The sequence below is a fragment of the Sapajus apella genome, unplaced genomic scaffold (genome assembly GCF_009761245.1).
Source record: "Sapajus apella isolate SASKATOON/1434 unplaced genomic scaffold, GSC_monkey_1.0 scaffold51, whole genome shotgun sequence".
Classification (NCBI taxonomy): domain Eukaryota; kingdom Metazoa; phylum Chordata; class Mammalia; order Primates; family Cebidae; genus Sapajus; species Sapajus apella.
In genome coordinates, this window is record NW_022436991.1 from 2,869,326 (window position 1) to 2,896,568 (window position 27,243).

General features: G+C 45.3%; 2 protein-coding genes across 5 annotated transcripts in view; one reads left to right on the forward strand and one right to left on the reverse strand.

Moving 5' to 3' along the window:
- The window catches only part of TNFRSF17 (TNF receptor superfamily member 17), a 140,563-nt gene that overhangs the window by 71,018 nt on the left and 42,302 nt on the right, over positions 1–27,243 (reverse strand). The window lies entirely within an intron of this gene.
- GSPT1 (G1 to S phase transition 1) overlaps positions 15,257–27,243 on the forward strand; it is a 40,083-nt gene continuing 28,096 nt past the window's right edge. Inside the window, exon 1 of one of the 3 annotated variants that reach the window (XM_032242734.1) lies at positions 15,257–15,292. Coding sequence is in view for 2 of the 3 variants with exons in the window: in XM_032242733.1 (XP_032098624.1) it covers positions 15,637–15,982 (346 nt within the window). In the remaining variant the exon portion in view is untranslated. The other 2 variants (XM_032242733.1, XM_032242732.1) reach the window with 2 other exon arrangements.

A 27,243-nucleotide genomic window follows, 5' to 3' on the forward strand; every position in this document is an offset into this window, starting at 1 on the left:
TGGTGAGGACCATAGGACTGATTGAGTTGTAATTCACAGATCTGATGGGGTGAGTTGGTTGCCAGAATACAATAGTCTGAAAAACATCTCAAAGACCAGTTGTGGGTTCTATAATAGTGGTGTTATCTATAGCAGTAATTGGGGAAGTCACAAATCTTATGACTTCTGGCCATGACTTCTGAGCAGTAAGGGATGATAGAAACTTTGCCTACGTTTTAACAGAATTCACTCCCTTCCCACAACCTAAATCCTGGCCTTTTATTAGCTTAAAAAGGTGGTCCCTGAGCAAGGAGGGGGTTTATTTTAGGGAGGGATTTTTATCATCCTTGCTTCAAAGTTAAACAATAAGGTGGAGGCTACAGAGAGCCTGGATCAGCCACTGCACTCCACCCTGGGCGACACAGCAAGACACCATCTCAAAAAAAAAAAGTTAAATAATAAGCTAAATTCCCTCCATGGTTAGCTTGGTCTACACCTAGGAATGAGCAAAGACAGCCAGCCTGTGAGGCTAGAAGCAAGATGGAGTCAGCCATGCTAGACTTCTCTCACTCTCATAATCTTTGCAAAGGCAGTTTCAAAGCAAATCCCATAATACATGATTAGATGCAGGAAAACAACAAACCCTTTATAAAAGGTGTAAGAGAATAGATGACTGTTGATTGATCCATGAGGCAAGAGTAATTACAGTGAAATGAACTGATAGGGACAGTCTTTAATACGGCTTGAAAGCTGCATATTGGGCTTCTGGAGAAACATACACTGTGAATGTCTAATCCGATTTCCTGATCTCCAAGTCATGCACTTAATAAAGATGGTATCAATAAGAGGTCAGTCACATTTGGGGAAGTCAAAAGTCAGGAAGAGAAGGTAGGAACCCAACATCATAAATTGTGTTGTGTTGATTATGCTAACATCAATTCCCAGGAAATTACTTCAGGATCAGGAAAATGTTTGTTGGCCCTCAGTAGACTCAGAATGAATTGAAGTAAAATGAATGAATAAATTGCTGTGTGCTCTGCTACCAAAGAGAGGCGCAGGCGCATAGTCCAACGTCTCTCTTTTCCCTGTGTGCTAAGGAACTTAGAGCTAAATCAGTTGCTGTAGCTATCTTTAATCAAGAGATCCTGGCCAGGTGTGGTGGCTCACACCTGTAATCCCAGCACTTTGGGAGGCTAAGGCAGGAGGATCGCTGGAAGCCAGGAGTTCAAGACCAGCCTGACCAACATAGTGAGACCTCCCCCCCATCTCTACAAAAAAACAAAAAAAAAATGGCCTGGCATGGTGGCACACACCTGTAATCCCAGCTACTCAGGGGGCTGAGGAGAGAGGATTGCTTGATCCCAGGAATATGAAGCTGCAGTGAGCTAGGACTACATCACTGCACTCCAGCATGGGCAACAGAGTGAGGGTGAGATCCCGTCTCGGAAAGAGGGAAGGGAAGGGGAGAGGGAAAGGGAAGGGGAGAGGACTGAGAAAGGGAAGGGGAGGGGAAGCAGAGGGGAGGTGCAGGGAACAGAAGGGAAGGCAAGGGAAAAGGGGAAAGGATTTCAATTGTAGGAGAAAAGAAAAGAAAAGGAAAAAAGTGAAGCCCAGGTGGCTCAGGCGCTTTGGGAGGCTGAGGCAGGTGGATCACTTGAGGTCAGGAGCTCCAGACCAGCCTGGCCAACATGGTGAAACCCCGGTTCTACTAAAAATACAAAAATAAGCTGGATGTGGTGGCGGGTGCCTGTAATCCCAGCTCCTTGGGAGGCTGAGGCAAGAGAATCGCTTGAACCCGGGAGGCGGAGGTTGCAGTGAGCCGAGATTGCGCCACTGCACTCCAGCCTGGCGAGAGAGCAAGGCTTTGTCTCAAAACAAACAAAAATAATAGTAATAATAATAATAATAAAAAGAATCTTGATACCCTTTCCCCCTTTTCCCCTTTTATGTCTTGGTTTCTGCGGTTTTATTATAACAAGCTTCAATTCCCCTTTGGAAGTTTGTTTTTTTTTTTTTTTTTTTTTTTTTTTTGAGACGGGGTTTCACTCTTGTTACCCAGGCTGGAGTGCAATGGCGCAATCTCAGCTCACCGCAACCTCTGCCTCCTGGGTTCAGGCAATTCTCCTGCCTCAACCTCCTCAGTAGCTGGGATTACAGGCACGCGCCACCATGCCCAGCTAATGTTTTTGTATTTTTAGTAGAGATGGGGTTTCACTATGTTGACCAGGATGGTCTCGATCTCTTGACCTCGTGATCCACCCACCTCGGCCTCCCAAAGTGCTGGGATTACAGGCTTGAGCCACCACGCCCGGCCCCTTTGGAAGTTGATAGGGATTTGAATCAGTGAGATTTTAAAATCGGAGATGTATCCATTTACTTATTTATTCATTTTATTTTTTTTAAATAAAACGAACCCTTGTGTCGAGGGGTGACTTTCAATAGATGGCAGCGAGGGAGCTGCTCTGCTAGGTACGAAACCACGACCCAGAAGTAGACCGTCCACGAAAGGTTTAGTGCCAGGTTCCCCCTGAACGTGCGTTGCGTGACCCGAGAGGGGGCGGCCGCCTTTCCGGCCACACCCTGTTTCCCAGGACCCAGGGCTCTCGGTTTGGACCCCGGTTCCAGCAGCCCGGCGGGGCACGCCTTGCGCAGGGCGGAGCGGCCCGCGGGCGGCAACGACGGGGGACTGGCTATCCAACGCCAACCGAGGCCCTCTCCTAGGAAATCACAGATTTATTTTTAATCCAGCTGATCAGAAGAAAGCTTACTCATTAAAGCTTTAGAAGATATTCTTCGCAGGAGCTGGCGTTTGCAGAGTCCCTAAGCAAGAAACCCCAGGGCATAAGTGGATTTTGCATAAGTGAGGATGAAAGAGCGCCCTAGCTTTGCAGTCTAACAGAACTGGGTTCAAATTATTTAACCTCTCTGAACTTCTGTTTTCTCATCTTGACAATATGGAGATAGCACAATGAGCCCTTCAGGGCTGTTGTGATATTAAAGGTAAATAAATTTTAATTTTTTAAAACTTTTGCCTGGGCATGGTGGCTCACGCCTATAATCCCAGCACTTTAGGAGACCAAGGGAGGAGGATATCTTGAGGCCAGGGGTTCGAGACCAGCCTGGCCAATGTAGTACAACTCCATCTCTAAAAATAGTAAATAATATTATTTTTTGCTTTCATTTTTTTAATTTTTTCGAGATGAGGTGTTGCTCTGTTGCCCAGGCTGGAGTGCACTGTGTGATCATAGCTCACTGCAGCCTCAAAGTCCTGGGCTTGAGTGATCCTCCTGCCTCAGCCTCCCAAGTGGCTGGGACTACAGATGACTGCACTGTGCCCAGGTTTTTTGTTTGTTTGTTGAGACAGGTCTCACTCTGTCATCAATGCTGTGCAGTGGTGCAGTCATGGCTCACTGCAGCCTATAGCCTACATCTTCCAGACTCAAACTATCCTGCCACGTCAACCTCCTAGGTAGCTGAGGCTACAGGAATACACCACCATGCTCAGCTAATTTTTTACATTTTCTTTTGTAGACACACGGTCTTGGCTTTGTTGCCCAGGCTGGTCTTGAACTCCTGGCTTCTAGCGATCCTCCCATCTTAGCCTCCCAAAGTGCTGAGACTACAGGCTTGAGCCCCTGCTCCTGGCTAAAGGTAAATACATTTTAAAGTAACATTAAACATAATAAACCCAATCATTCAGCAGTTTCATTTTTTTTTTTTTTTTTGAAACAGAGTCTTGCTCTGTTGCCCAGAGTGGAGTGCAGTGGTGTGATCTCAGCTCACTTCAACCTCTGACTCCCAGGTTCAAGAAATTCTCCTGTCTCAGCCTCCCAAGTAGCTGGGATTACAGGTGTGCACCACCATGCCTGGTTAATTTTTGTATTTTTTTAGTAGAGATGGGGTTTCACCATATTGGCCAGGCTGGCTTTGAACTCCTGACCTCAAAGAGATCTGCCCACCTCGGCCTCCCAAAGTGCTGGGATTACAGTCGTGAGAGCCACCGTGCCCGGCTAGCAGTTCTACTTCTAAATGGACATTCTAAAGAGTTGAAAGCATGGACTGAAATATGTACAGGTGTCATAGTAGCATTAGTTACAATAGCCAAAAGACAGAAATGACCTGTGTCCATCCACAGATGAATGGATAAACAATACACAGTGTATATACATACAATGGCATAAATTTCAGCCTTACAAAGGAATGAGACTCTGATACCTGCTACTACATGGATGAATCATGAAGAACATCATGCTAAGTGAAAAAAGCTGGTCGCAAAAGGATAAATATTATATAATTCCACTTTTATGAGTTAACCTAGAATAGGCAACTTCACAGACACAGAAAGTAAAATTGAGATTACCAGGGTCCATGGGAGGGAGAAATGGGAGAGTTAATGTTTACTGGGTATGGCATTTCTTTTTTTTTTTTTTTGAGATAAAGTACTCTGTTGCCCAGGCTGGAAGGCAGTGGCACAATCTTGGCTCACTGCAACCTCTGCCTCCCTGGTACAAGCGATTCTCCCACCTCAGGGTACAGCATTTCTTTTAGGGAAGATAACGTTCTGAAGATGGATGATGGTGATCATTACAGAACAATGAATGTGAATGTTCTTTTCTTTTTTGAAACGGAGTCTTACTGTGTTGCCCAGGTTGGAATCCTATGACTCACTGCAGCCTGGACCTCCCAGGCTCAAGGGATCCTCCCACAAAAAAAATACAAACATTAACCGGGCGTGGTGATGCGTGCCTTGCAGTCTCAGTTACTTGGGACACTGAAGTGTGAGGATGGCTTGAGACCAGGAGGCTGGGTTGCAATGAGCCAAAAATATGCCACCTCACTCCATCCTGGGTGACAGAGCCAGACTCTGTCTCAAAGACAAAAAAAGGCCAGGCGCAGTGGCTCGGGCCTGTAATCCTAATACTCTGGGAGGCTGAGGCAGGTGAATCACTGTGGCTGGCCAACATGGTGAAACCCATCTCTACTAAAAATACAAAAAATTAGCTGGGCATAGTGGCAGTAGCCTGTGATCCCAGCTACTCAGGAGGCTGAGGCAGGAGAATCACTTGAATCCGGGAAGCAGAGGTTGTAATGAGCGAGATGGTGCCACTGCACTCCAGCCTGGGCAACAGAGCGAGACTTCACCTCAAAAAAAAAAAAGATATTATTAAAAGATAATAATAAAGATAGTTTATTAATATACTATAATTGCTGTGATTACATATTTGTATAACATATACATTATTTAATAGGCTAGCTGTTCATCTGAAAACTACTGAACCTAGTTGAGGGAAGTTTTTCTCTCCCCACCTATAAGATACCTTTCCTGATCAGGGGTCTGTAAGAATGTGCAGGAACCCTGGAAAGTCTTAGGTCTAAAATATGGCAAGCGGCCAAGTGCAGTGGCTCATGCCTGTAATCCTAGCACTTTGGGAAGCTGAGGCAGGTGGATTACCTGAGGTCAGGAGTTTGAGACCAGCCTGACCAACATGGTGAAACTCCATTTCTACTAAAAATAGGAAATTAGGCTCTGAACTTTGTTTTCTTCCCTTGACAATGGATCTTGACAATCAGAAATTATGATTCCCTGTTTCTGCAGAATAAATCAACTTTTCATCTGAGTCAAATGATGATTATTAGGCTTCCTCGATGCTCTTGAGTTACGAGTCTTTTACATGCACAAAGTGGATGTACTGGGACAATCATTACAACGAGACAGCTATTTCCAACGCAAATCAACAAGCCTGTTTAACCTGGGGGGACAGCTGCTGCTGTTTAGATACCTTTCAAGAGCAAAGCTCTGGCCTAGGAAATTGGCAACTCTTAAGAGTGGTCCTGGTAGCTTCATTCTACCAGCCAGGGTAAATCCATTTACAGGGAAACCCCGGGGGCAAGCAAGTGTTAATACCTCCTGGGTTTTAGTCACAGACAGCACCGTGATTTTATTGACTAAGATCTCTTTCTCCAGATGGATGGACTCAGAAAATGAGGCCTGCAAAGTGACATAAAGGATTGACTCACAGAAGCGTCTCTGATTCCTGGGAAAACCAGGACAACTGGTTTTTGCAGCCCTTCATTGAAAAGGCAGTTAATCCACAGGAGCTGGCAAGGAAGCCAGTTCTGGCACATGAACTGGTCAATTGACTCTCCTTTAAGTCAGAGCCCTGGGGCTCAATGTCATTTTGATCATGTTGGCATTCCCAAGTTTTAACCACATCGTCATCATCATCATCTGCTATTGATTCAGTCTTTCCTTATCGTTTTTCAAAATTTATTTTTGTAGAGATGAAGTCTCCTGCTATGTTGCCCAGGTTGGTTTTGTATTTTTGGTAGAGACAGGGTTTCTCCATGTTGGTCAGGCTGGTCTCCAACTCCCAACCTCAGGTGATCCACCTGACTCGGCCTCCCAAAGTGCTGAGATTACAAGTGTAAGCCACTGCCCCTTGCTCCTTCCTTGCCGTTTTTCTTTTTTTAATCTCATACGTGACAAAGATTTTTTGCTTGGCCAAACTTTAGTCAGGCTTCTGAATCTTCTGCCAAGCCCATCTGTGCACTTTCTTATAAAATCCAGTTTTAGCAAAGAACCCTGCTAAGTCAGTGTAGCAAGAATCCCCCACCCTTGATATCCCATCATCTTCCATATCTGATCATTTTCCTCATCCTCCACCAACCTCCAGGTAATATCTGGTCACCCTGGCCTGCCTTCTGCAAGAATCCTTTCAGGTGGGCTTAGATGGAATCCCTCTTATCCCTGATGTTTCCTCTTAGTTGTTTCCATTCACTGCCCCCTCCCTGATCCTTGGATATAAATTCCCATTTGTCCATGCTGTAAAGGCAACATATGGCTGGCTCACTCCTATAATCCCAACCCTTTGGGAGGCTGAGGCAGGAGGATCATTTGAGCCCAGGTGTTTGAGACCAGCCTGGGCCACACAGTGAGAACCACCCCCTACAAAAAAATTAAAAAATTAAGTGGCTTGAACCTGTAGTCTCAGCTACTCCAGAGGCTGCGGTGGGAGGATCGCCTGAGGTGAAGAGGTCAGGGTTGCAGTGAGCTGTGATCATGCACTACACTCCTGCCTGTGCAACAGAGCAAGAGTTTGTCTCAAAAAAAAAAAAAAGAAATAGGCCGGGTGCGGTGGCTCAAGCCTGTAATCCCAGCACTTTGGGAGGCCAAGATTGGCAGATCATCTGAGGTCAGGAATTCGAGACCAGCCTGGCCAGCATGGTGAAACCCCGTCTCTACTAAAAAAATACAAAAAATTAGCTGGGCATGGTGGCACGTGCCTGTAATCCCAGCTACTAAGGAGGCTGAGGCAGGAGAATTGCCTGAACCCGGGAGGCGGAGGTTGCGGTGAGCCGAGATTGCGCCATTGCACTCCAGCCTGGGTAACAAGAGTGAAACTCCGTCTCAAAAAAAAAAAAAAAAGAAAAAGAAATAAAAGGCTGGGCGAGGTGGCTTATGCCTGTAATTCTAGCACTTTGGGAGGCCAAGGTGGGTAGATTACTTGAGGTCAGGAGTTCAAGACCAGCCTGGCCAACATGGTGAAACCCCGTCCCTACTAAAAATACAAAAATTAGCTGGACATGCTGGCAGATGCCTGTAATTCCAGCTACTTGGGAGGCTGAGGCAGGAGAATCGCTCAAAACCAGGAGGCGGAGTTTGCCCTCTAGCCTGGGCAAAAAGAGCAAAACTCCATCTCAAAAAAAAAAAAAAAAAAAAAAGGCAATCTTGAGATTCCAGGTAAGTTTGTGAATGATTGTAATTCTTTATACTGTTCTATATTTTAAAAATTCTATTTTTTATTTTTTAATTCATCTTTTATAGAGATAGAGTTTTCCTACGTTGCTTAGGCTGGTCTTGAACTCCTGGCCTCAAGCACTCCTCTTGCCTCAGTTTCCCAGAGTGTTGGGATTACAGGCATGAGCCACCATGCCCAGCCCAAAATTCTCAAAGTTGAAAAAAACTCCCCGTTTCCCACCTCTACTCTTGCCTCAAACAAACTTAATCAAGGAAGATAGAAAAAAATCTTTCGGTAAAGATTCAAGAACCTAGGCTGAAGTCTGAAAGTATAAATAATTTCATATGTGATTTTTTTTTTTTTTAGAGAGGGTTTTTCTCTCTCATCCAAGCTGGAGTGCAGTGATATCAACAGGACTCACTGCAGCCTCAGCCTCTTGGACTCAAGTCATCCTCCCACCTTAGCTTCCTGAGTAGTTGGGACTACAGGCGTAAGCTGCTGCACCCTGCATTAACTTTTTACTTGGAAACAATTACAGACTCACAAAAAGTTGCAGAAATAGTAGAGAGACAGGGCTCGGTGGCTCACACCTGTAATCCCAGCACTTTGGGAGGCCGAGGGCGGGGAAGACCACGAGGTCAAGAGATCAAGACCATCCTGGCCAACATGGTAAAACCCTGTCTCTACTAAAAATACAAAAATTATTTGGGCGTGGTGGCAGGCGCCTGTATTCCCAGCTACTAGGGAGGCTCATTTGAACCTGGGAGGTAGAGGTTGATTCAGGAGAATCATTTGAACCTGGGAGTTAGAGGTTGCACTGAGCCAAGATTGAGACACGGCACTCCAGCCTGGGCGACAGTGAGACTCCATCTCAAGAAAAAAAAAAATAGTAAAGAGGTCCCAAGTACCCATCACCTAGCTTCTCCCAACAGTAATATCTACCATAACTATTGTACACTATCAAAATTCAGGAAATTGACATGAAGACAACATACCTATCTAGACTACACACTTTACTGTGATTTCACTTGTTTAACCTTTTATTTTTGACTTCTTTAAGTTACAAAAGCAATTTGCCCATCAATGGATAAACAAATTGTGGTATAATCCATACAATAAACTATTAGTCCGACATCAAAAGGGATGAAGTAGCCGGGCGTGGTGGCTCACACCTGTAATCCCAGCACTTTGGAGGCCAAGGTGGGCGGATCAATAGATCAGGAGATCCAGACCAGCCTGGCATAGTGCAACCTCATCTCTACTAAAAATACAAAAATTAGCCAGGCATGGAGGCACATGCCTATAGTCCCAGCTACTTGGGAGGCTGAGGCAGAAGAATCGCTTTAACCCGGGAGGCAGAGGTTGTGGTGAGCCCAGATTGTGCCATTCCAGTCTGGGCAAGAGACAAAGACTCCGTCTCAAAAAACAAACAAACAAACAAAAACCACAAAAGGATAAAGTACTGATACCTGCTTGAACATAGATGAATCTTGAGAACATTATGATAAGTGAAAAAAGCCTGCCACAAAAGGTCATGGTGCTATTGTGTTATAGTAAGAGATAGATATTTGGGCTCTGCCCCCAGTTTCTGGCACAGAGGTTCTAAAACTCTTGAAATTTCCTGAGCCATAGGGGTGCTAGGTGCATCATTTGCTCTAATACTTGGTCTTTGACCCCAGTTCCTGACATGGAGTTCCTAATCCCTTGGCATTTCCTGAGCAAGAGGAATGTCTTTTGTTTTAATGATGCAACCCTTTGTGTGTGTGTGTGTGTGTGAAGGAGTCTCACTTTTGTCACCCAGGCTAGAGTGCAGTGGCATGATCTCAGCTCACCACAACCTCCACCTCCTGGGTTCAAGTGATTCTCCTGCCTCAGCCTCCTGAGTAGCTGGGATTACAGACATGTACCACCACGCCCAGCTGATTTTTGTATTTTTAGTAAACACGGGTTTTCACCATGTTGGCCAGGATGGTCTTGAACTCCTGACCTTCGGTGATCTGCCCACCTTGGCCTCCCAAAGTGCTGGGATTACAGGAGTGAGCCACCTCACCCTGCCTAATGATCCAACTCCTGATGGGCTCCTAGAAGATGGCTGGTTACCAGAAAAGCCAAGTCATGACTAGAAGCTTAGAACTTTCAGTCCCACACACAACCTTTGGGGTGGGCAGAGGGGCTGAAAGTTGAGTCAATCACCAATGGCAGATAATATAATCAATCATGCTACATAGTGAAGCCTCCATAAAAACCCAGAAGAAGAGAGTTCACAGAGCTTCTGGGTTGCTGAACATGTGGAGGACCTGGGAGGGTGGCACACCTGGAGAGGGAATGGGAGCTTTGTGCCCCTTCCTACATATCTTGCCCTGTGCATCTCTTCCACATGGCTGTTCATCTATATCCTTTGTAATATCCTTTATGGCTAAATGTAAGTAAAGTGTTTCCTTGAGTTTTTTTTTTTAAGACGGAGTCTTGCTTTGTTGCCCAGGCTAGAGTGAAGTGGAGGGCTTGGCTCATTGCAGCCTTTGCCTCCCAGGTTCAAGCAATTATCCTGCCTCACCTTCCCGGGTAGCTGAGATTACAGGTGCACCCCATCACATCCAGCTAATTTTTGTTTTTTTTTTTTTAGTAGAGATGGGGTTTCACCATGTTAGCCAGGCTGGTCTCCAAATCCTGACCTCAGGTGATTCCACCTCGGCCTCCCAAAGTGTTCAGAATACAGGCGTGAGCCACCGTGTCCGGCCTGTTTCCTTGAGTTTTGTGAGCCACTCTGGTAAATTAGCTGAATCCATGGAGGGAGTCCTGGGAACCCCCAACACATAACCAGTTGGTCAGAAGCATAGGTCATAATTTGGAACCTGTTATTGGCATTGGAAGTGGGGGCAGTCTTGTGGGGTTGAGCCCTTAACCTGTGGAGTTTGCCCTAACTCTGGTTAATGCCAGAATGGAGTAAAATTATAGGTTATCCTGGCCTGGTGCGGTGGCTCACATCTATAACCCCAGCACTTTGGGAGGCCAAAGTGGGCAGATCACGAGGTCCAGAGATCTGTACCATCCTGGCCAACATGATGAAACCCCGTTTCTACTAAAATACAAAAAATTAGGGCGTGGGGGTACGCACCTGTGGTCCCAGCTATTTGGGAGGCTGAGGCAAGGGAATCACTTGAACCCAGGAGGAAGATATTGCAGTGAGCCGAGATCACACCACTGCACTCCAGCCTGGTGACACAGAGAGACTCAGTCTCAAAAAAAAAAAAAAAAAAAAAAGAGAAAGAAAGAAAGAAATTATAGGGTATCCTGTTGGTGTCTGCTTTAGAATTGGTTGTTGGTGGGTAGAAACTCCCCCACATACTGGTGGAGCACAATTGACCCTTGAACAACATGGGTCTGAACTGCAAAGGTCCACTTATACACGGATTTTTTCTTCAATCAAATAAGGATTAAAAAGACAGGATCCTCAGGATGCAAAAACCCAAGTATAGGGTGGGCTGACTTTTCATATACACAGTAGAGATGTGGGATTTTAGCATGATTGGGTGTTGGTATTTGAGGGGCTCCTGGAATGAATCCCCTTCCTCTACCCAGAAAGGACTGTACTCTGTGTTGAGTGGTGACTGGTGTGTAAGAGTAGGAAAAGCTCTGTTTTTTCCTAAGTTTTCTAAATTTTTAGTCCCGGGGCACAGAGTGGTGGTTCATGCCTGTAATCACAGCACTTTGGGAGGCCAAAGTATGCGGATCACTTAAGGTTAGTAGTTCAAGACCAGCCTGGGCAATATGGCAAAACCCTGTCTCTACTAAAAATATAAAAATTACCTGGGCGCAGTGGTGGGCACCTATAAGCCCAGCTACTCTGGAGGCTGAGGCAGGAGAATCGCTTGAACCTGGGAGGTAGAGATTGCAGGGAGCCAAGATCATGCCACTGCATTCCAGCCTGGGCAACAGAGCAAGACTCCATCTCAAAAAAAATAAATAAATACATTGGCCAGGTGCGGTGCCTCACACCTGTAATCCTAGCACTTAGGGAGGCCAAGGAGGGTGGATCACGAGGTCAAGAAATTGAGACCATCCTGGCCAACATGGTGAAACCCTGTCTCTACTAAAAACACAAAAATTAACTTGGCGTGGCGGTGCACGCCTGTAGTCCCAGCTACTCAGGAGGCTGAGGCAGGAGAATCGCTTGAACCCAGGAAGTGGAGGTTGCAGTTAGTGGAGACCACACCACTGCACTTCAGACTGGCAACAGAGAGAGACTCTGTCTCAAAAAAGAAAAAAAAAAATTAGCCGGGCATGATGGCAGGCACCTGTAATCTCAGCTACTCGGGAGACTGAGGCAGGAGAATCGCTTGAACCTGGGAGACAGAGGTTGCATGAGCCGAGATCATGCCACTGCACTCTAGCCTGGATGACAGAGTGACACTCTGTCTCAAAAATAAAAATAAAACAAATAAATTATTAGCCCTGTCTCTCAACAGTCCTAAATAAGTATCAAAGGGCAGTATCATCCCATTTAAACTTATTAAGTATCTTTTATATACTGGGTATATACTAGGCAGTGGAAATATAAAGATTAAGATAAGACCCTGCCCTCAAGTTGCTCAGTCTTAGCACGTTGTAACTAGAAGCATTTTTCACTTTTCTGCTGGAACTCTGTCTGGCAGGTCAAAGCTTTTGAAAACCAATGGAATGGATGTTTTCATGAATATCCATAATTATCCTATTCAGAGACAAGGAAATTAATGACATCAACTGCTTTTCTAAGCAGCAGTCTGAGCAGTTTCTGCCTTTGTCCCTAGAAAAACTATGAGGCACAATGAAACTCTGCTAATTGAATTAGATGTGAAGAACTAACCTATTAGAATGTGATCATTCAGAGCCCAAGGGATGTTACATAAAGGAGAGTAATATTCAAAGACAAAATGCTTAGAGAAGAATGTGTATGTAGTTCATTATTTGAGTTGGCTGATTGTGTTGACATTTTCTTAGGAGTAGGTGGGTGAGGAGTGAAAATCTGGAAAAAAAGCATTTTATTTTGAACACATTGTATTTTTTCTTGTGAACATAAGAAAAATATTTTATTCAATAGCAATACTGGTCTCGCATAAATGAAGTTCTACTTTTTATATCAGTTAAGTTCTCTGTAAATCTGACACAGTCACTTAATACCAACTTTAAAATGGACATTGTTAAGTATGATTCAGTTAGGTCTTCAGATAACTATAACAATAGGCTATAACCAAAACTTCGTATTAAGTGAAGGCAAACTTGGCTGGGTGTGGTGGCTCACACCTGTAATCCCAGCACTTTGGGAGGCTGAGGCAGGTGGATCACTTATTTATTTATTTATTTTTTTTGAAACTTGAGTTTCACTCTTTCACCCAGGCTGGAGTGTAGTGGCCCAATCTAGGCTCCTTGCAAACTCCGCCTCCCTGCAACCTCTGCATCCCAGGTTCAGGCGATTTTCCTGCCTCAGCCTCCCTAGTAGCTGGGATTACAGGTGCCCACCACCACGCTGGGTTAATTTTTGTATTTTCAGTAGAGACGGGGTTTCACCATATTGGCCAGTCTGGTCTCATACCCCTGACCTCAAGCGATCCTCCTGCCTAAACCCTGCAAAATGCTGGGATTACCAGCATGAGCCACTGTGCCCAGACTATTTATTTCAGTAGGTTTTTGGGGAACAAGTGGTGTTTGGTTACATGAATAAGCTCTTTAGGGGTGATTTCTGAGTTTTGGTGCACTCATCACCCAAGCAGTGTACACTGTACCCAGTATGCAGTCTTTCATTCTTCACCCCACTCCCACCCTTCCCCTGAGTCCCCAAAGTCCATAATTCCCCCAAGTTTTCAGAGAGCATGGACCACAAACTTGATGAGAAACTTAAAACCAGTCTCCAGGTTGGTTTTTTTTTTTTTTTTTGAGATAGAGTTTTGCTCTTGTTGCCCAGGCTGGAGTGCAATGACACGATCTCGGCTCACTGCAACCTCTGCCTCCTGGGTTCAAGCGATTCTCCTACCTCAGCCTCCCAAGTAGCTGGAATTACAGGCATGTGCCACCACAGCAGCTAATTTTTATATTTTTAGTAGAGACGGGGTTTCACCATGTTGGCCAGGTTGATCTCGAACTCCTGACCTCATGTCATCCACCCGGCTCGGCCTCCCAAAGTGTTGGCATTACAGGCGTAAGCCACTGCGCCCCGCCAGTATTTCTTTAATCCATAAAGCTTGCTAGTTTAATATTAAATTCAAATTACTGTAGCCTAGAACTTCTGAAGATACCTGACAGCTTCATTTTTCACCTATCTCATTAGGCTGAGTTCTCTTTTACAATACAGATGTTTAAAATTAAAATACAGATCTAGATCTAGATTTTGTTAAGGTTTTGGTGTTTTTTTCAAACAGCCTAAGGTTGTTCAGAAGCATCTATTCTATGTATGTACTTCCTTTACTCTGTAATTTGCAGTCAGATTAGTTGCACCCTGTCTAGACTCCTTTCAGAAAAATACTAACAATATGTTTTTCTCTGTCTTGGGCTCCACATGAGTGAATTACAGGAAAACTTAACAGGTACTCAGAGCAACATTTTTTTCCTACTTCATGAAGGACCTAAATGCGAACTCTAGGTATTCCTCTTTTGCTTTTGTTCTTTTCCCAGATTTACCTAATTGCAATCTAATAAGTGTAAGATGCAGTCAATGAAAAGTATTATGTGGAAATTCTTAAGCAAATCAGACCTTTAAAAAGGAAACCACTTCACCTAACAGTGCGTAAGAAAGGAAGCTGGACTCACCAAAACAATCCTATTAGTTAGGTACAGCCGGATACACCGTGGAATAAGGCAATTCTCTGTTTAATTTGCAAACTCTCTCACCGGGAGGAGGAAAGGATGGAAAAGTTTGAGTGAAGACTTTAAATGACTACTCAAACAAACAGTGAGTCATTGAAAGTTCCCAGTTAACAATCCCTTCTGCCTGGGCCCCAGCGCTTTATGAGCCAGACTGCAGTTTTAAGTTGGAACATCTCACGCTTTTATTGTCTCTTCCACCAAATGATTACATAAAATGAAATCAGTTTTGAAATCTGCACCGGCTTTGAAATGTAGGGCAAAATCTGGTTGGGGGTGGGAGAAAATAAGGTAGGGAGACTCTGAGTCAGAGAACGCAGGAAAGCTGGTGAAAAGAGAGGGAGAGGAATTTTCAGGAGATGAGTTTTTCTTCCCCACGTTATAGATGCTGTCCGTTTTTGCGCATCTGTGTCCCCACAGGCCGGAGTGGACCCCTCCTTGGGCTAAAAGACTCTGTCTTCGGTCCAGCCCAGAGCTGCACCAACCAGGGCCTGCCCCTGCCCCCACCCAGTGACAGGTGGGGCCGCCGAGCGGCCACCAGACGTCAGCCTCCTCGTGTGGCCTGCTGGGAGCCGGAGCCGCTTCCGGTTGCGCCCAGTCCCTGAACTCGGACTCCCGTCGGCCCCCGGGAAAACCGCAGCGGTGTCGCTCGCTCACTGCCGGAACTTGTAGTTCCGCCTCCCGCCGCGCTAAATAGCCGGAAACGGGGGTGGCCAGAGCGAAGAACTACCGAGGCGAAGGTACGGGTGGCGGCGCGGGGTCAATCCGCGCCGGGCGTGGGGTTGGCGGTGAGGCTGTCGGAGGTGGTTGGGTGGGAGGGGATCCGCTCGCACACACGAGGAGGAGGGTTGAGCCGCCGTCGCCGTCGCCGTCGCCGTCGCCGTCGCCGCCGACTCCATCGTCGTCGCGAGTGTGGAGTCGGGTCTGGAGCTGCCGCCGCGGCGACACCGGGGATCTAGTCGCTAGCCCCCGGCCTTTCTACTCCGCCACCTTCCCTTGGTCTGCGCGGCCGACTCCTCCCCGGCCGGGCGCCCCTGCCTCCATTTCCCGCTCTCTGTCCACCACACACACGGCCCCCCCGATCATGGATCCGGGCAGTGGAGGCGGCGGCGGCGGCGGCGGCGGCGGGAGTAGCGGCAGCAGCAGCGACTCGGCCCCCGACTGCTGGGACCAGGCGGACATGGAAGCCCCCGGGCCGGGTCCTTGCGGCGGCGGCGGCGGCTCCCTGGCGGCGGTGACCGAGGCCCAGCGGGAGCCGCTCACCACGGCCTTCAGCCGGCAACTCAACGTCAACGCCAAGCCCTTCGTGCCCAACGTCCATGCCGCCGAGTTCGTGCCGTCCTTCCTGCGGGGCCCGGCAGCGCCGCCACCCACAGCTGGCGCCGCCGCCACCAACCACGGAGCCGGCAGCGGCGCAGGAGGGCCTGCAGGTAAAGGCCCGGGACGCGGGGCAGCCCCAGGGACCCGGGAGGTGGCCGAGCCGGACGCCGGAGCCCAATGGGGAGGGGTGCGGCCCTGGTACTCGACCGGCACGTGGGGCGCTGACAGTGGCGCCGGCCGCCTGGGTGGGGCGCCCCAAGCCCGGGAGCCGGCCTGCGCGGGGTGGCACGGCGGTGGCCAAGCAGGGAGCTGGCAGCGGGCAAACGCGACTAAAGACCCGGACCTGAGTGCTGCCCCTCTGCGCCCCTGCGCTGCCCTGGGGTCCGCAGTTACCCCCTTGAGATGAGAACCGTATGGGACAGAGTGGGGGCCGCGGCGGATCAGTGCCACGAGGCGCAGAAGTGAGGACAGGACAGATGGAGCCAGGAGTCAGTCGGGTGGGCGTTTAGAGATCGTAGGAGTTGTGGAGGACAAATGCCCGAGTTTTCCATTCACCTTAGACCCAGCGGAGAGAGGGTCTCTTGCTGCAGTTTCTACTATAGAAACTGTAATTAGGTTTTAAATTATCCATGGCCCTGAACCATCCGGAAGGAATCCCAAGATGCATTGCAGCCTTGTGATCGGGCAGAAACTTGGCTATCAATACCAAGATCTGTTTTACCCTTAGCCTTGTGTACGCTTCTAAAGTTTAGGAAGTGCTGCAAAGTTAGGATTCCTCACTTAATGTGTGATAGGAGACTATATTGCTTTGTGTCTTTTTATAGTGAGGCTTAGACTTTTCTCCTTTGTCAGCGACATGTTTCGAGAATTTTCATTGCTGTAAAATCGTTGACCTTATTCAGGTTGCTTGGAATAACTCCCTGTGTTCGTGTGTCAGTAATCCAGTCTGTTTGTTCAGACACTTGCGCATTTGTTATAATTTAATAGTTGTCACGTGTCTTTCTGACTCTAGCCAGTAGACACACATTCTGTGATTTTTAGTCGTTTGGTTTTCAAACATCTTCCAGTACTTAGAGGCTGCTGAAGTGGTAGATTGCAGGTGCTGACGTTGTAGGAATGTCAAATGAGTGAACTTAAGTATTCTCATAATGATGCTTATTTTGTGGTAGATAGCATGCTTTTAGGTATACTAATTTTGTAGGAATGTCAAAGTATTTTCTTCCTAATGGTGCTTATTTTAGGAACTATCAATATTTCCTTAAAGAGGCAATGAAAAAGGAAGAAAGGCTGAATGTCCTTTCATCATTTAGCCAGGACGCTGGTGGGCTGTGTCATGACTTCCAGCACATTTTAAGAGGGAGCATATTGTTGATTTCTCTCTTTAAAAGTTCTGTATTGTGGTATTTCTTAGATAAGTGGACATTATAAGAGTGTTTTAGGAGTTTGGTTTCTAGAGAAACTTTTGTCACCGTTTGCTCTTTTGAGGTAAAAGGATAGAGTTTGGAGAAGAACTCTTATGACATATGTATGTCAACACAGTGGATTTGGTGGTTTTATTGTCTACGGCGTTTCTTTTATTTGTGTGGGTGGTTGATGTTTTCCTTTTGAGGAGACTGAGCTCGTTCAGGGTGGTTCAGGGTGGTATGGCCGTAGTCGATGTTTTCCTTTTAAATAAGGAAGCTTAGCTTGTAATTCTTGATTTACATCAAGCCATTTTGACTGTCTAACCTAGTTCACTTATCAGCTCCTAAAAGTGCCCATTTCTCTACCTTATCTTACAGATTCCATTTATCCAGCCATTTTCTTTTTGGCTCTTGTTTTGGTGAAACCACCGGCACCACTCTGACTAGACTTAGGACTCCACTTACAGCCTGTCCAGCTAGTCATCCAGGGATAACCATCCTTGGTCTGGAATGTTCACTGTTGAGTGACTAGGTATTACCTCTCATGCAGGTTTTTCTCTTCCTGATAGTTGCTAATTTGTAGTTACATTAATCTTTTTTTCTTTGACACTGCTAGAAGTTGGAGGTATGAAAACCTGTAGGGAAGTAGCTGTCAGAAAATCCCTATATCATGGTCAGCTTTTTTGTTTTTAATCAAAAAACTGTTTTGGTGTTACTGACTTTACCAGTTGCTTCTACCAAAATGCCAGTTAATGTTTTTAAAAATTATATGTAGGATGGGAAAGAACTGATTTTATTTATTTATTTTTTTTTTCTGTTTTGTTTTTTCGAGACAGAGTCTTGCATTGTTGCCTGGGCTGGAGTGCAATGGCGCATTCTCAGCTCACTGCAACCTCTGCCTCCCAGGTTCAAGCGATTCTCCTGCCTCAGTCTCCCAAGTAGCTGGGATTACAGGCACCTGCCACCGCATCTAGCTAATTTTTTTTTTGTATTTTTAGTAGAGACAGTGTTTCACTATGTTAGCCAGGCTGGTCCCAAACTCCTGACCTTGTGATCCACCTGCCTCCGCCTCTCAAAGTGCTGGGATTACAGGTGTGAGCCACAGCTCCAGGCCACTTAGTTGTTTTTTTTCGTTAGATGAGAAACTGGGTTAGTGATTTTAGGGTTACTTGGACTTTTTAGAACAGCCGCGGCTTCTAAATAATGGTGTAGTGTTCTTTGCATCATCCCATCTTTAATGCCTCTCAAAACTCTATTCCATTAAGAAATAAGTATGGAATAAAACCAGCAGGTCTCAGTTCTAACTCAGAGGAGGACATGGTGCCCGGCCGTTTTTTTTTTTTTTTTTAAATATTTGAGATATAACTCACACACTGTAAAATTCACCCTTTTCAACAGTACAAGCTGGGCAAATTGGCTCACACCTATAATCCCAGCACTCTGGGATGTCGAGGCAGGGGGATTGCCTGAGGCCTCCACAAAACATAGTGACACTGAGACTCTGTCTCCACAAAAAAATAAAAAAAGTATTGCTGGGCGAGCTGTCTCACACCTATAATCCCAGCACTTTGGGAGGCTGAGGTAGACAGATACCTGAGGTCAGGAGTTCAAGACCAGCCTAGCCAAAATGGTGAAATCCGTGTCTACTAAAAATATAAAAATTAGCTAGGTGTGGTGGCAGGCGCCTGTAATCCTAGCTACTTGGGAGGCTGAGGTGGAAGAATCGCTTGAACCTGGGAGGCGGAGGTTATATTGAGTGTAGATTACACCACTGCACTCCAGCGTGGGCGACAGAGTGAGACTTTGCCTCAAAATAAAATAAAATAAATAGCTGGGTGTGGTGACACAAACCTGTACTCCTAGCTACTTGGGAGGCTGAAGTGGGAGGATCTCTTGAGCCCAGGAGTTAGAGGCTGCAGTGAGCTATGATCACACCACTGCATTCAGCCTGGGTGACCAAGTAAGACACTGTCCAAAAAGAAAACCTAAAGTGTACAGTTCAGTGGTTTTTAGTGTATTTATAAGGTTATGCAACCATCACCACTTGGCAGATGCTTTTTAGAATATTCTCAGAAGTGACCTCTTCAGGGCCACCAGAGTAGAGCGGACCCCAAATCAAAGTAATGATTGTTTAATCCAGAAGGGCCCTAACACTTTATTATTATGTTAAGTTATATGTATTGAGGACTAGATGATAGGTAAGATTGTTTATTTGAGAATCTGTTTCTCTTTGAGACTCAAGTGCCTGCAATAACAATGCTCATATATGCTGGGAGTGGTGGCTCATGCCTGTAATCCCAGCATTTTGGGGGGCCGAGGCGGGTGGATCACGAGGTCAGGATTTCAAGACCAGCCTGGTCAATATGGTGAAACTCCATCTCTACTAAAAATACAAAAATTAGCCGGGCGTGGTGACACACGCCTATAGTCCCATCTATTTGGGAGGCAGAGGTTGCAGTGAGCCGAGATCGCGCCATTGCACTCCAGCCTGGTGACAGAGCAAGGCTCCGTCTCAAAAACCCACAAGAAACATGCTCATATAAAGGTGTTTAGGCTTCAGTGGGACAGTAGATGGGGTAGAGGAGAGGCCCTACAATATCCCTGGAGTATCACAGTAGTATTTCAGTGCCTTTTGTTACTTCTCCTGCCTTGGCTGACCTTTTTGGCTCTTGTTTCATGATTTTACACGTATGAATGGCTTGAGAGTGAGGATTTAGGGAACAAGCAAAGGCATCTAGGGCTATGCTGTGCCAAGTTGAGCAATTGTTTAAAATGTTAAAAATTTTGACTGGAATAAACCCTCTTTAGAGCAGGTTTTATACAATGTGATTAGTACATCTCTTATTTCATTTTTCTGTTCTTTTTTTTTTTTTTTTAAAACCTTTTCTGAAGTTGTACTGCATGAAAAGACAGCAATTTCAGTTTATCAGGACAAGTTAAGGAAGTAATGCAGAGGACAGACTTTAAGCCTTGATTTGCTTGCTTTGTTTCGCTGGGGAAGAAGCGTCTGAAAGTGTTTAGATAGTAGTCTTTCTGGTTGAAGAGAAAGGAATGAAAAAGAGATTTGATAACCTTCTGGGTTGAGTTAGGAGTATTAGAGTGGAATTTTTTTTTCAGAAATGCAGATTTTTAGTTTTGCTCAGATATGTGTACTAGCAACTAATTAACATTTACCCGTCCACTGAATGTAAGATGCTGTGCTGGGCACTTGAAATAACACCAAGATGAATAAATTGTGGTCCTGAAGGAATCTAGGAAGGGATCAGATGCCCACTATAGTCTAGTGAAAGTCACAGCGTGGTAAGCAGGCCCTACAGAGAGTGTAGAGAGGGCGTTCAAAGCTGAGAACAGCAGTTCCTTATGTAAAACATTTCAGCCTTGTCACTCTAATAAAACTAAAGATTTATCTGTTATCTGCTCACTGTTCTTTGTGAATGCCGTGTGTGTGTGTGTGTCTGTGTGTGTGTGTGTCTGTGTGTGTGTGTGTGTGTGTGTGTTTTCTGGCCTTCTGGCTCAGAGTTGCAGCCGAGGCCTGAGTGCCAAGGTTGTGCGTATTTTAAAAAAACTTTTTACTTATTATTTTTAGAGACAGGATCTTATTCTGTCACCTAAGCTGGAATACAATGGTGCAATCACTGAACTTTGAATCTCTGGGCTCAAGTGATCCTTCTGCCTCAACCTCCTGAGTAGCTAGGACTATAGGCATGCACCACAACACCTAAGTTTTCTTTAATTTCTTTCTTTATTTAGAGAAGGAATCTCACTCTGTCGCAGGCTGGAGTAGTGCAGTGGCCCTATCTCTGCTCGCCGAAACCTTTGCCTCCTGGGTTCAAGCGATTCTCCTGCCTCAGCTTCCCAAGTAGCTGAGATTACAGGCATGCACCACCACACCCGGCTGATATTTTTTGTACTTTTAGTAGAGACTGGGTTTAACTGTGTTGGCCAGGCTGGTTTCATACTCCTGACCTCAGGTGATCCACCTGCCTTGGCCTCCCAAAGTGCTGGGATTATAGGCGACAGCCACTGCGTCCGGCCAAGTTTTGTATTTTTAAGTTTGCAGAGAGTGCTGAAAGTAGTGCACTGTAGTCTTTTTACACTCCTTGTCTCTTTCTTATTAAACAGCAGTGAGTTCAGTTACTATGATTCTGGCTAGTGTTATCTATTGGGGCATGTTTAGAGTTTCATCATTCCACCCTTAGTTTTTAAAAATCTTCTGAAGGCAAGAATTTGGCTACTAAAGGTTCTTGATTGTTCTGAGGTCCTCAGAACAATTAAGAAAATTGTCAGTTTTTAGCTGTCAATTGTTGATTTGTATCAAAGCTTAGAAATTTCTGCCTTGTTTTCAGTAGAGTTTCACAAAGCAGTTTGAGGCTGCAGATTGATAGTTGTTACAGTACTCCAAGTTGAACCAGTTTGCCATTATAATTCTAGTTTCAAAAGGAGAGGAACATTTAAGTCTTTCCCCAGCATCTTTCATTAGCCTGACCTATCAGTGGTGACGCCCACTCCCATACCACATTCTCACTAGGTATAATTATATGTCACTTCACTTGGAAAAAACAGTGCGCATTCCAAAGGATGTCACTGGGTAATTTTCTGGTTGAATACTTCTTTTTTTTGTTTGTTTTTTTTGAGTCATAGTCTTGCTCTGTTGCCTAGGCTGGAGTGCATTCTCGGCTCACTGCAACCTCCGCTTCCCAGGTTCAGGTGATTCCTCTGCCTCTGTCTCCCGAGTAGCTGGGACTACAGGTACCTGTCACTACGCCTGGCTTATTTTTAGTAGAGATGGGGTTTCATCATATTGGCCAGGCTGGTCTCGAACTCCTGACCTTGTGATCCACCCTCCTTGTACTCCCAAAGTGCTGGGATTACAGGCATCAGCCACCGTGCCCAGCCAGTTAAGTACTTCTGCAGAACTCCAGTATGTTACCATACTACTTATCCTTCTCATTTGGGTGGTTAATTTTGGTAGCAGAAAGATGTTTCTGGTTTTTTTTTTTTTTTTTTTTTGAGATGGAATCTCCCTCTTGTCGGGACTGGAGTGCAGTGGCTTAATTTTGGCTTACTGCAACCTCTGCCTCCCGAGTTCAATCAATTATCCTGGCCAGGCGCGGTGGCTAATGCCTGTAATCGCAGCACTTTGGGAGGCTGAGACAGGCAGATCACGAGGTCAAGAGATTGAGACCATCCTGACCAACATGGTGAAACCCCATCTCTACTTAAAAAAAAATTAGCTGGGCTGCTGGTGCATGCTTGTAGTCCCAGCTACTGGGAGGCTAAGGCGCAAAAATGACTTGAACCAGGAGGTGGAGGTTGCAGGGAGCCGAGATTGTACCACTGTACTACAGCCTGGTGTCAGACTGAGTCTACATCTCAAAAAAAAAAAAAAAAAAAAATTATCCTGCCTCAGCCTCCCTAGTAGCTGAGATTCCAGGCATGCACCACCATGGCTGGCTAATTTTTGTATTTTTTTTGAGTCGGAGTTTCGCTCTTGTTACCCAGGCTGGAGTGCAATGGCGCGATCTCGGCTCACCACAACCTCCGCCTCCTGGGTTCAGGCAATTCTCCTGCCTCAGCCTCCTGAGTAGCTGGGATTACAGGCACACGCCACCATGCCTAGCTAATTTTTTGTATTTTTAGTAGAGACAGGGTTTCACCGTGTTGACCAGGATGGTCTCGATCTCTTGACCTCGTGATCCACCCGCCTCGGCCTCCCAAAGTGCTGGGATTACAGGCGTGAGCCACCGCGCCCGGCCAATTTTTGTATTTTTAATAGAGACAGGGTTTCATCATGTTGGCTAGGGGGGTCTCGAACTATTGACTGACCTCAGGTGATCTGCCCGCCTCGGCCTCCCGAAGTGCAAGGATTACAGGCCAAGCCAGTGCACCTGGCCATTTCTGTTGTTTTTGTACTTTTTTGAGGCTATCTGAAATGAAGTTCAGTTTATATATTTTCAGTGTTACTCAAATTGTTTTTTCTTTTCTTTTTTTCTTTTTTTTTTTTTTTTTTTGAGACAAGTCTCACCCTTTCTCTCAGGCTAGAGTGCAGTGGTGTGATCTTAGCTCACCGCAACCTCTGCCTTCCCAGTTCAAGCAATTTTCTGGCCTCAGCCTCCCAAGTAGCTGGGATAACAGACATGCACCACCATGGCCAGCTAATTTTTGTATTTTTAGTAGAGACAGGGTTCTACCATGTTGGCCAGGCTGGTTGATCTCCCGACCTTAAGTGATCCGCCTCCCAAAGCGCTGGGATTACAGTCAGGAGCCACTGTCCCTGGCCTCAAACTGTTTTTGAAGTAGATAACATGTAGATCATAAGATTATCTTTCAGGATTGTTTGAAAAACATAATGGAATTTTAGTTACTCTATGCAAAGTCTAATCAGGTTGATAACGTTGCATTGCTTCAGTGTCTGAATAAATAGATTCTATAAGACCCTAGCAGTTGTACAGTCTCCTCATTTTCAGATAAAGGAACTGGAGCTTTAGAAATGCTAGGTCAATGCCTAAGGTCCCTCACAGAGTTAATGACCCAGTTGAGTCTAGAATACAGATTTGCCACCTGCTAGTTTAGTGCTTGTTCTGCACATCATGCTGTTTAATAATGGGGGTTGGGGGAAGGGCATGCCTAGAGCTAATTACTACAACCAACATGGGTTTTCTGATAGTGGCCTTGGCATTTGCCTAACGTTTCATTCTTAAAGGTTTCTGAAATCATTTGGGAGCTTTGAAATACTTGCTGTAATAAATGTATTGAGCAGTTACCACCACTGCTTAATACGCCCTTACCAGTTATTTAGTCTTTACAACATCCTCTTGAGGTTTAGGTGCTGTTGACCCATTTTGCAGATGAGAAAATTAAGGCTCAGTAAAGCTAAATAACTTAGGTCACATCCATGAGAGGATCGAGGCCTAGAATCTAGGTCATTTCAAAGTTTATTTTAGTAGTGACTGCTAGAACTTTCCTTGTTATTTTGTATTAAGTAGCCTGAGACTTCAGAAACTGGGCCCATGAGCTTGGACTACAGCACTTCTCTGTTCTGTTTCAGTAGTAGTAGAATAACATTTGTCATAAGTAGGCAATGCTCTAATTTAAAGCAATATTTTGAAATTACTTATTTTTACATTTTAGCAAGTGTTGATGTAAAATACTTTAAAACAGCTCTGTTCACCACTGTCTGTACCAGTGTGCCTTTTTATTTTTAGAGTGTTAAGTAATTAAGGCAAACCATCCACATTTTGTAAGTGTTCTGCAGACTTTTCTTTCTGGTGTTTGCTTTTACTGTTTTTCAGTATTGTCTATGGGGAAAAAATACCTCGCTTGCAAATTTTGTTAAGAGATGGAATCTTGCTCATTCTTTGCTGTTGGAGGGATTTTCATGAAAAAAATTCAAGAAACATTGTCTTGTGTGACCTTACCAGATAAGTGCCTATTAAGAATTGCTGGCTGCTGGATTTATCATCTCAGCCTAATTTTCTTCCTGAGATAAATGAATCTTGCTTTTTTTGTCATTACAACCCTGGCTAATCCAATGGAAATATAATATGAACCACATAGTTAATTTAAATTTTATTTCTTTAATTTCATTTTTTGAGACAGGTCTCACATCGTTGCCCAGGCTGGAGTTCCATGGCATAATCCTAGCTCATTGTAGCCTCAACTTCCTGGGCTTAAGCGATCCTCATGCCTCAGCCTCCTGAATTGGGACTACAGCTATATGCCTCCATGCCTGGCTAATTTTTTTTTTCTTCTGAGATGGAGTCTTGCTCTGTTGCCCAGGATGGAGTCAGTGGCATGATCTCGGCTCACTGCAACCTCCACTTCCTGGGTTCAAGTGATTTTCTTGCCTCAGCTTCCTGAGAGGCTGGGATTACAGGCGTGAGCCACTGCTCCCCGCCATGCCTGGCTAATTTAAAAAAATTTTTTGTAGAGACAGAGCCTCACTGTGTTGCCCAGGTTGGTCTTGAACTCTGGGTCTCAAGCAGTCCTCCTACCTCAGCCTCCCAAAGTGCTGGGTTGATAGGTGGGAGCCACCACACCTCACCCAAATCTCCTGAGTGTAGTACTTCCCTAAACTCTTCTTAGAAAGCCAGCACATTTAAAATTGTTTTCACCCTTTTGAACCCTAATGGAAATGAAATGAATGTACAGATGGAGGCTAGAGTTCCTAGTCAGAAAAGTGAAGTGAGGCCAGGCGCGGAGGCTCACGCTTGAACCTGGTAGGTAGAGGCTGCAGTGAGCCAAGATCGTGCCACTGCACATTAGCCTGGGTGACAGAATGAGACTCCATCTCAAAAAAAAAAAAAAAAAAGAAAAGTGAAAAAGTAAAGTGATGTGACTGGAAGGAACCAGTGTGAAAATCAAAGGAAAACAAAATAATTCAGTAAAAATTGATTGTGTATTTATTCTATACATCATCCCAACTTCTTGAGACTACAGAAGTAGAGAAAAAAGTCTCCATGTTTCAGATATTCATCCACCCACAGTTCATTCTGGAAGTTGATACCCTAGGGAACAAGAACTAAGCTACGTGTGTACCTATAATTTATTCATTTTTGTTGTTGTTTTTTGAGATGGAGTCTCCCTCTGTCACCCAGGCTGGAGTGCAGTGATTCTATCTTAGCCCACTGCAACCTCCACCTCCTGGGTTCGAGTGATTCTCCTGCCTAAGCCTCCCTGAGTAGGTGGGACTACAGGTGTGCACCACCATGCCTGGCTAATGTGTTTTGTATTTTTAGTAGAGTTTTTTGTATTTTCACCATGTTGGCCAGGCTGGTCCCAAACTCTTGACCTCAGGTGATCCACCCGCCTTGGCCTCGCAAAGTGCTGGGATTACAGGAGTGAGCCACTGTGCCCGGCCATACTTATTTATATATTTTTCAGACAGAGTCTTGCTCTATCATCCAGGCAACCTCTGCCTTCCTGGTGGAAGCCATTCTCCCACCTCAGCCTCCCGAGCAGCTGGGATTACAGGTGTGTGCCACCAGACACACACCTGGCTAATTTTTATATTTTTTAGTAGAGATGGAGTTTTAGCATGTTGGCCAGGCTGGTCTCAAATTTCTGACCGAAAGTGATCCGCCCACCTCAGCCTCCCAATGTACTGGAGTTACAGGTACAAGTGTGAGCTATTGCACCTGGTCCCCCTGTGTGTGTCTAGTTTAAAGAGGTATCCTGTCCTAGAGGAGTGATGATTTACCCATCAGGGTGGGGGATGAGCAGATAATGGGATAGAAATGGAGGATTAGGTGGGAAGTATGTATTACAATTAAGGAGAATCCTTGAGCTACAACTATGTATCCAAAGTATAGTCGAGGACCACATGTGGCTATTTAAATTTATTAAAATCAAATTTAAAATTCAGTTCCTCATAATTCCCATGTTTCCAGTGCTTAATAACCACATGTGGCCGGTGACTGTCATATAACAGCACAGATATAAAACATTTCTGTCACTACAGAAACTTGGACAGAATTTTGTCACACATGTTTTCACTTTTCTTGCAATGTAAGACACTTCTGTGACAGCACTGAAGTTGTATTTTCCTTTAATGAACATACCATTTAGCTAACAAAACTAAAATTTTAGTTAGGATGGCTGTGTTTGCTGTTGTTTGATACAGGGTCTTGTTCTGTCACCCAGGCTGGAGTGCCAAGGGTGTGATCACAGCTCATTGCAGCCTCCACCTTCCAGGTTCAAGTGACTCTCCTGCCTCAGACTACAGCCTTGTGCCACTACACCTGGCTGATTTCTAAATTTTTTGTAAGGACGAAGTCTCCTTGTGTTTCCCAGGCTGTTCTCAAACTCCTAGCCTCAAGTAATCCTCCTGCCTTGCCTCCCAGAGTGTTGGTTTTACTGGCATGAGCCACTACACCCAGCCTAAGGATTAGTTTTGTATCTAAAGCAGGACGAATTTAAATTGCTGATTTATAAAATATATGCATCAAGCACTTTTTAAGCATTAGCCA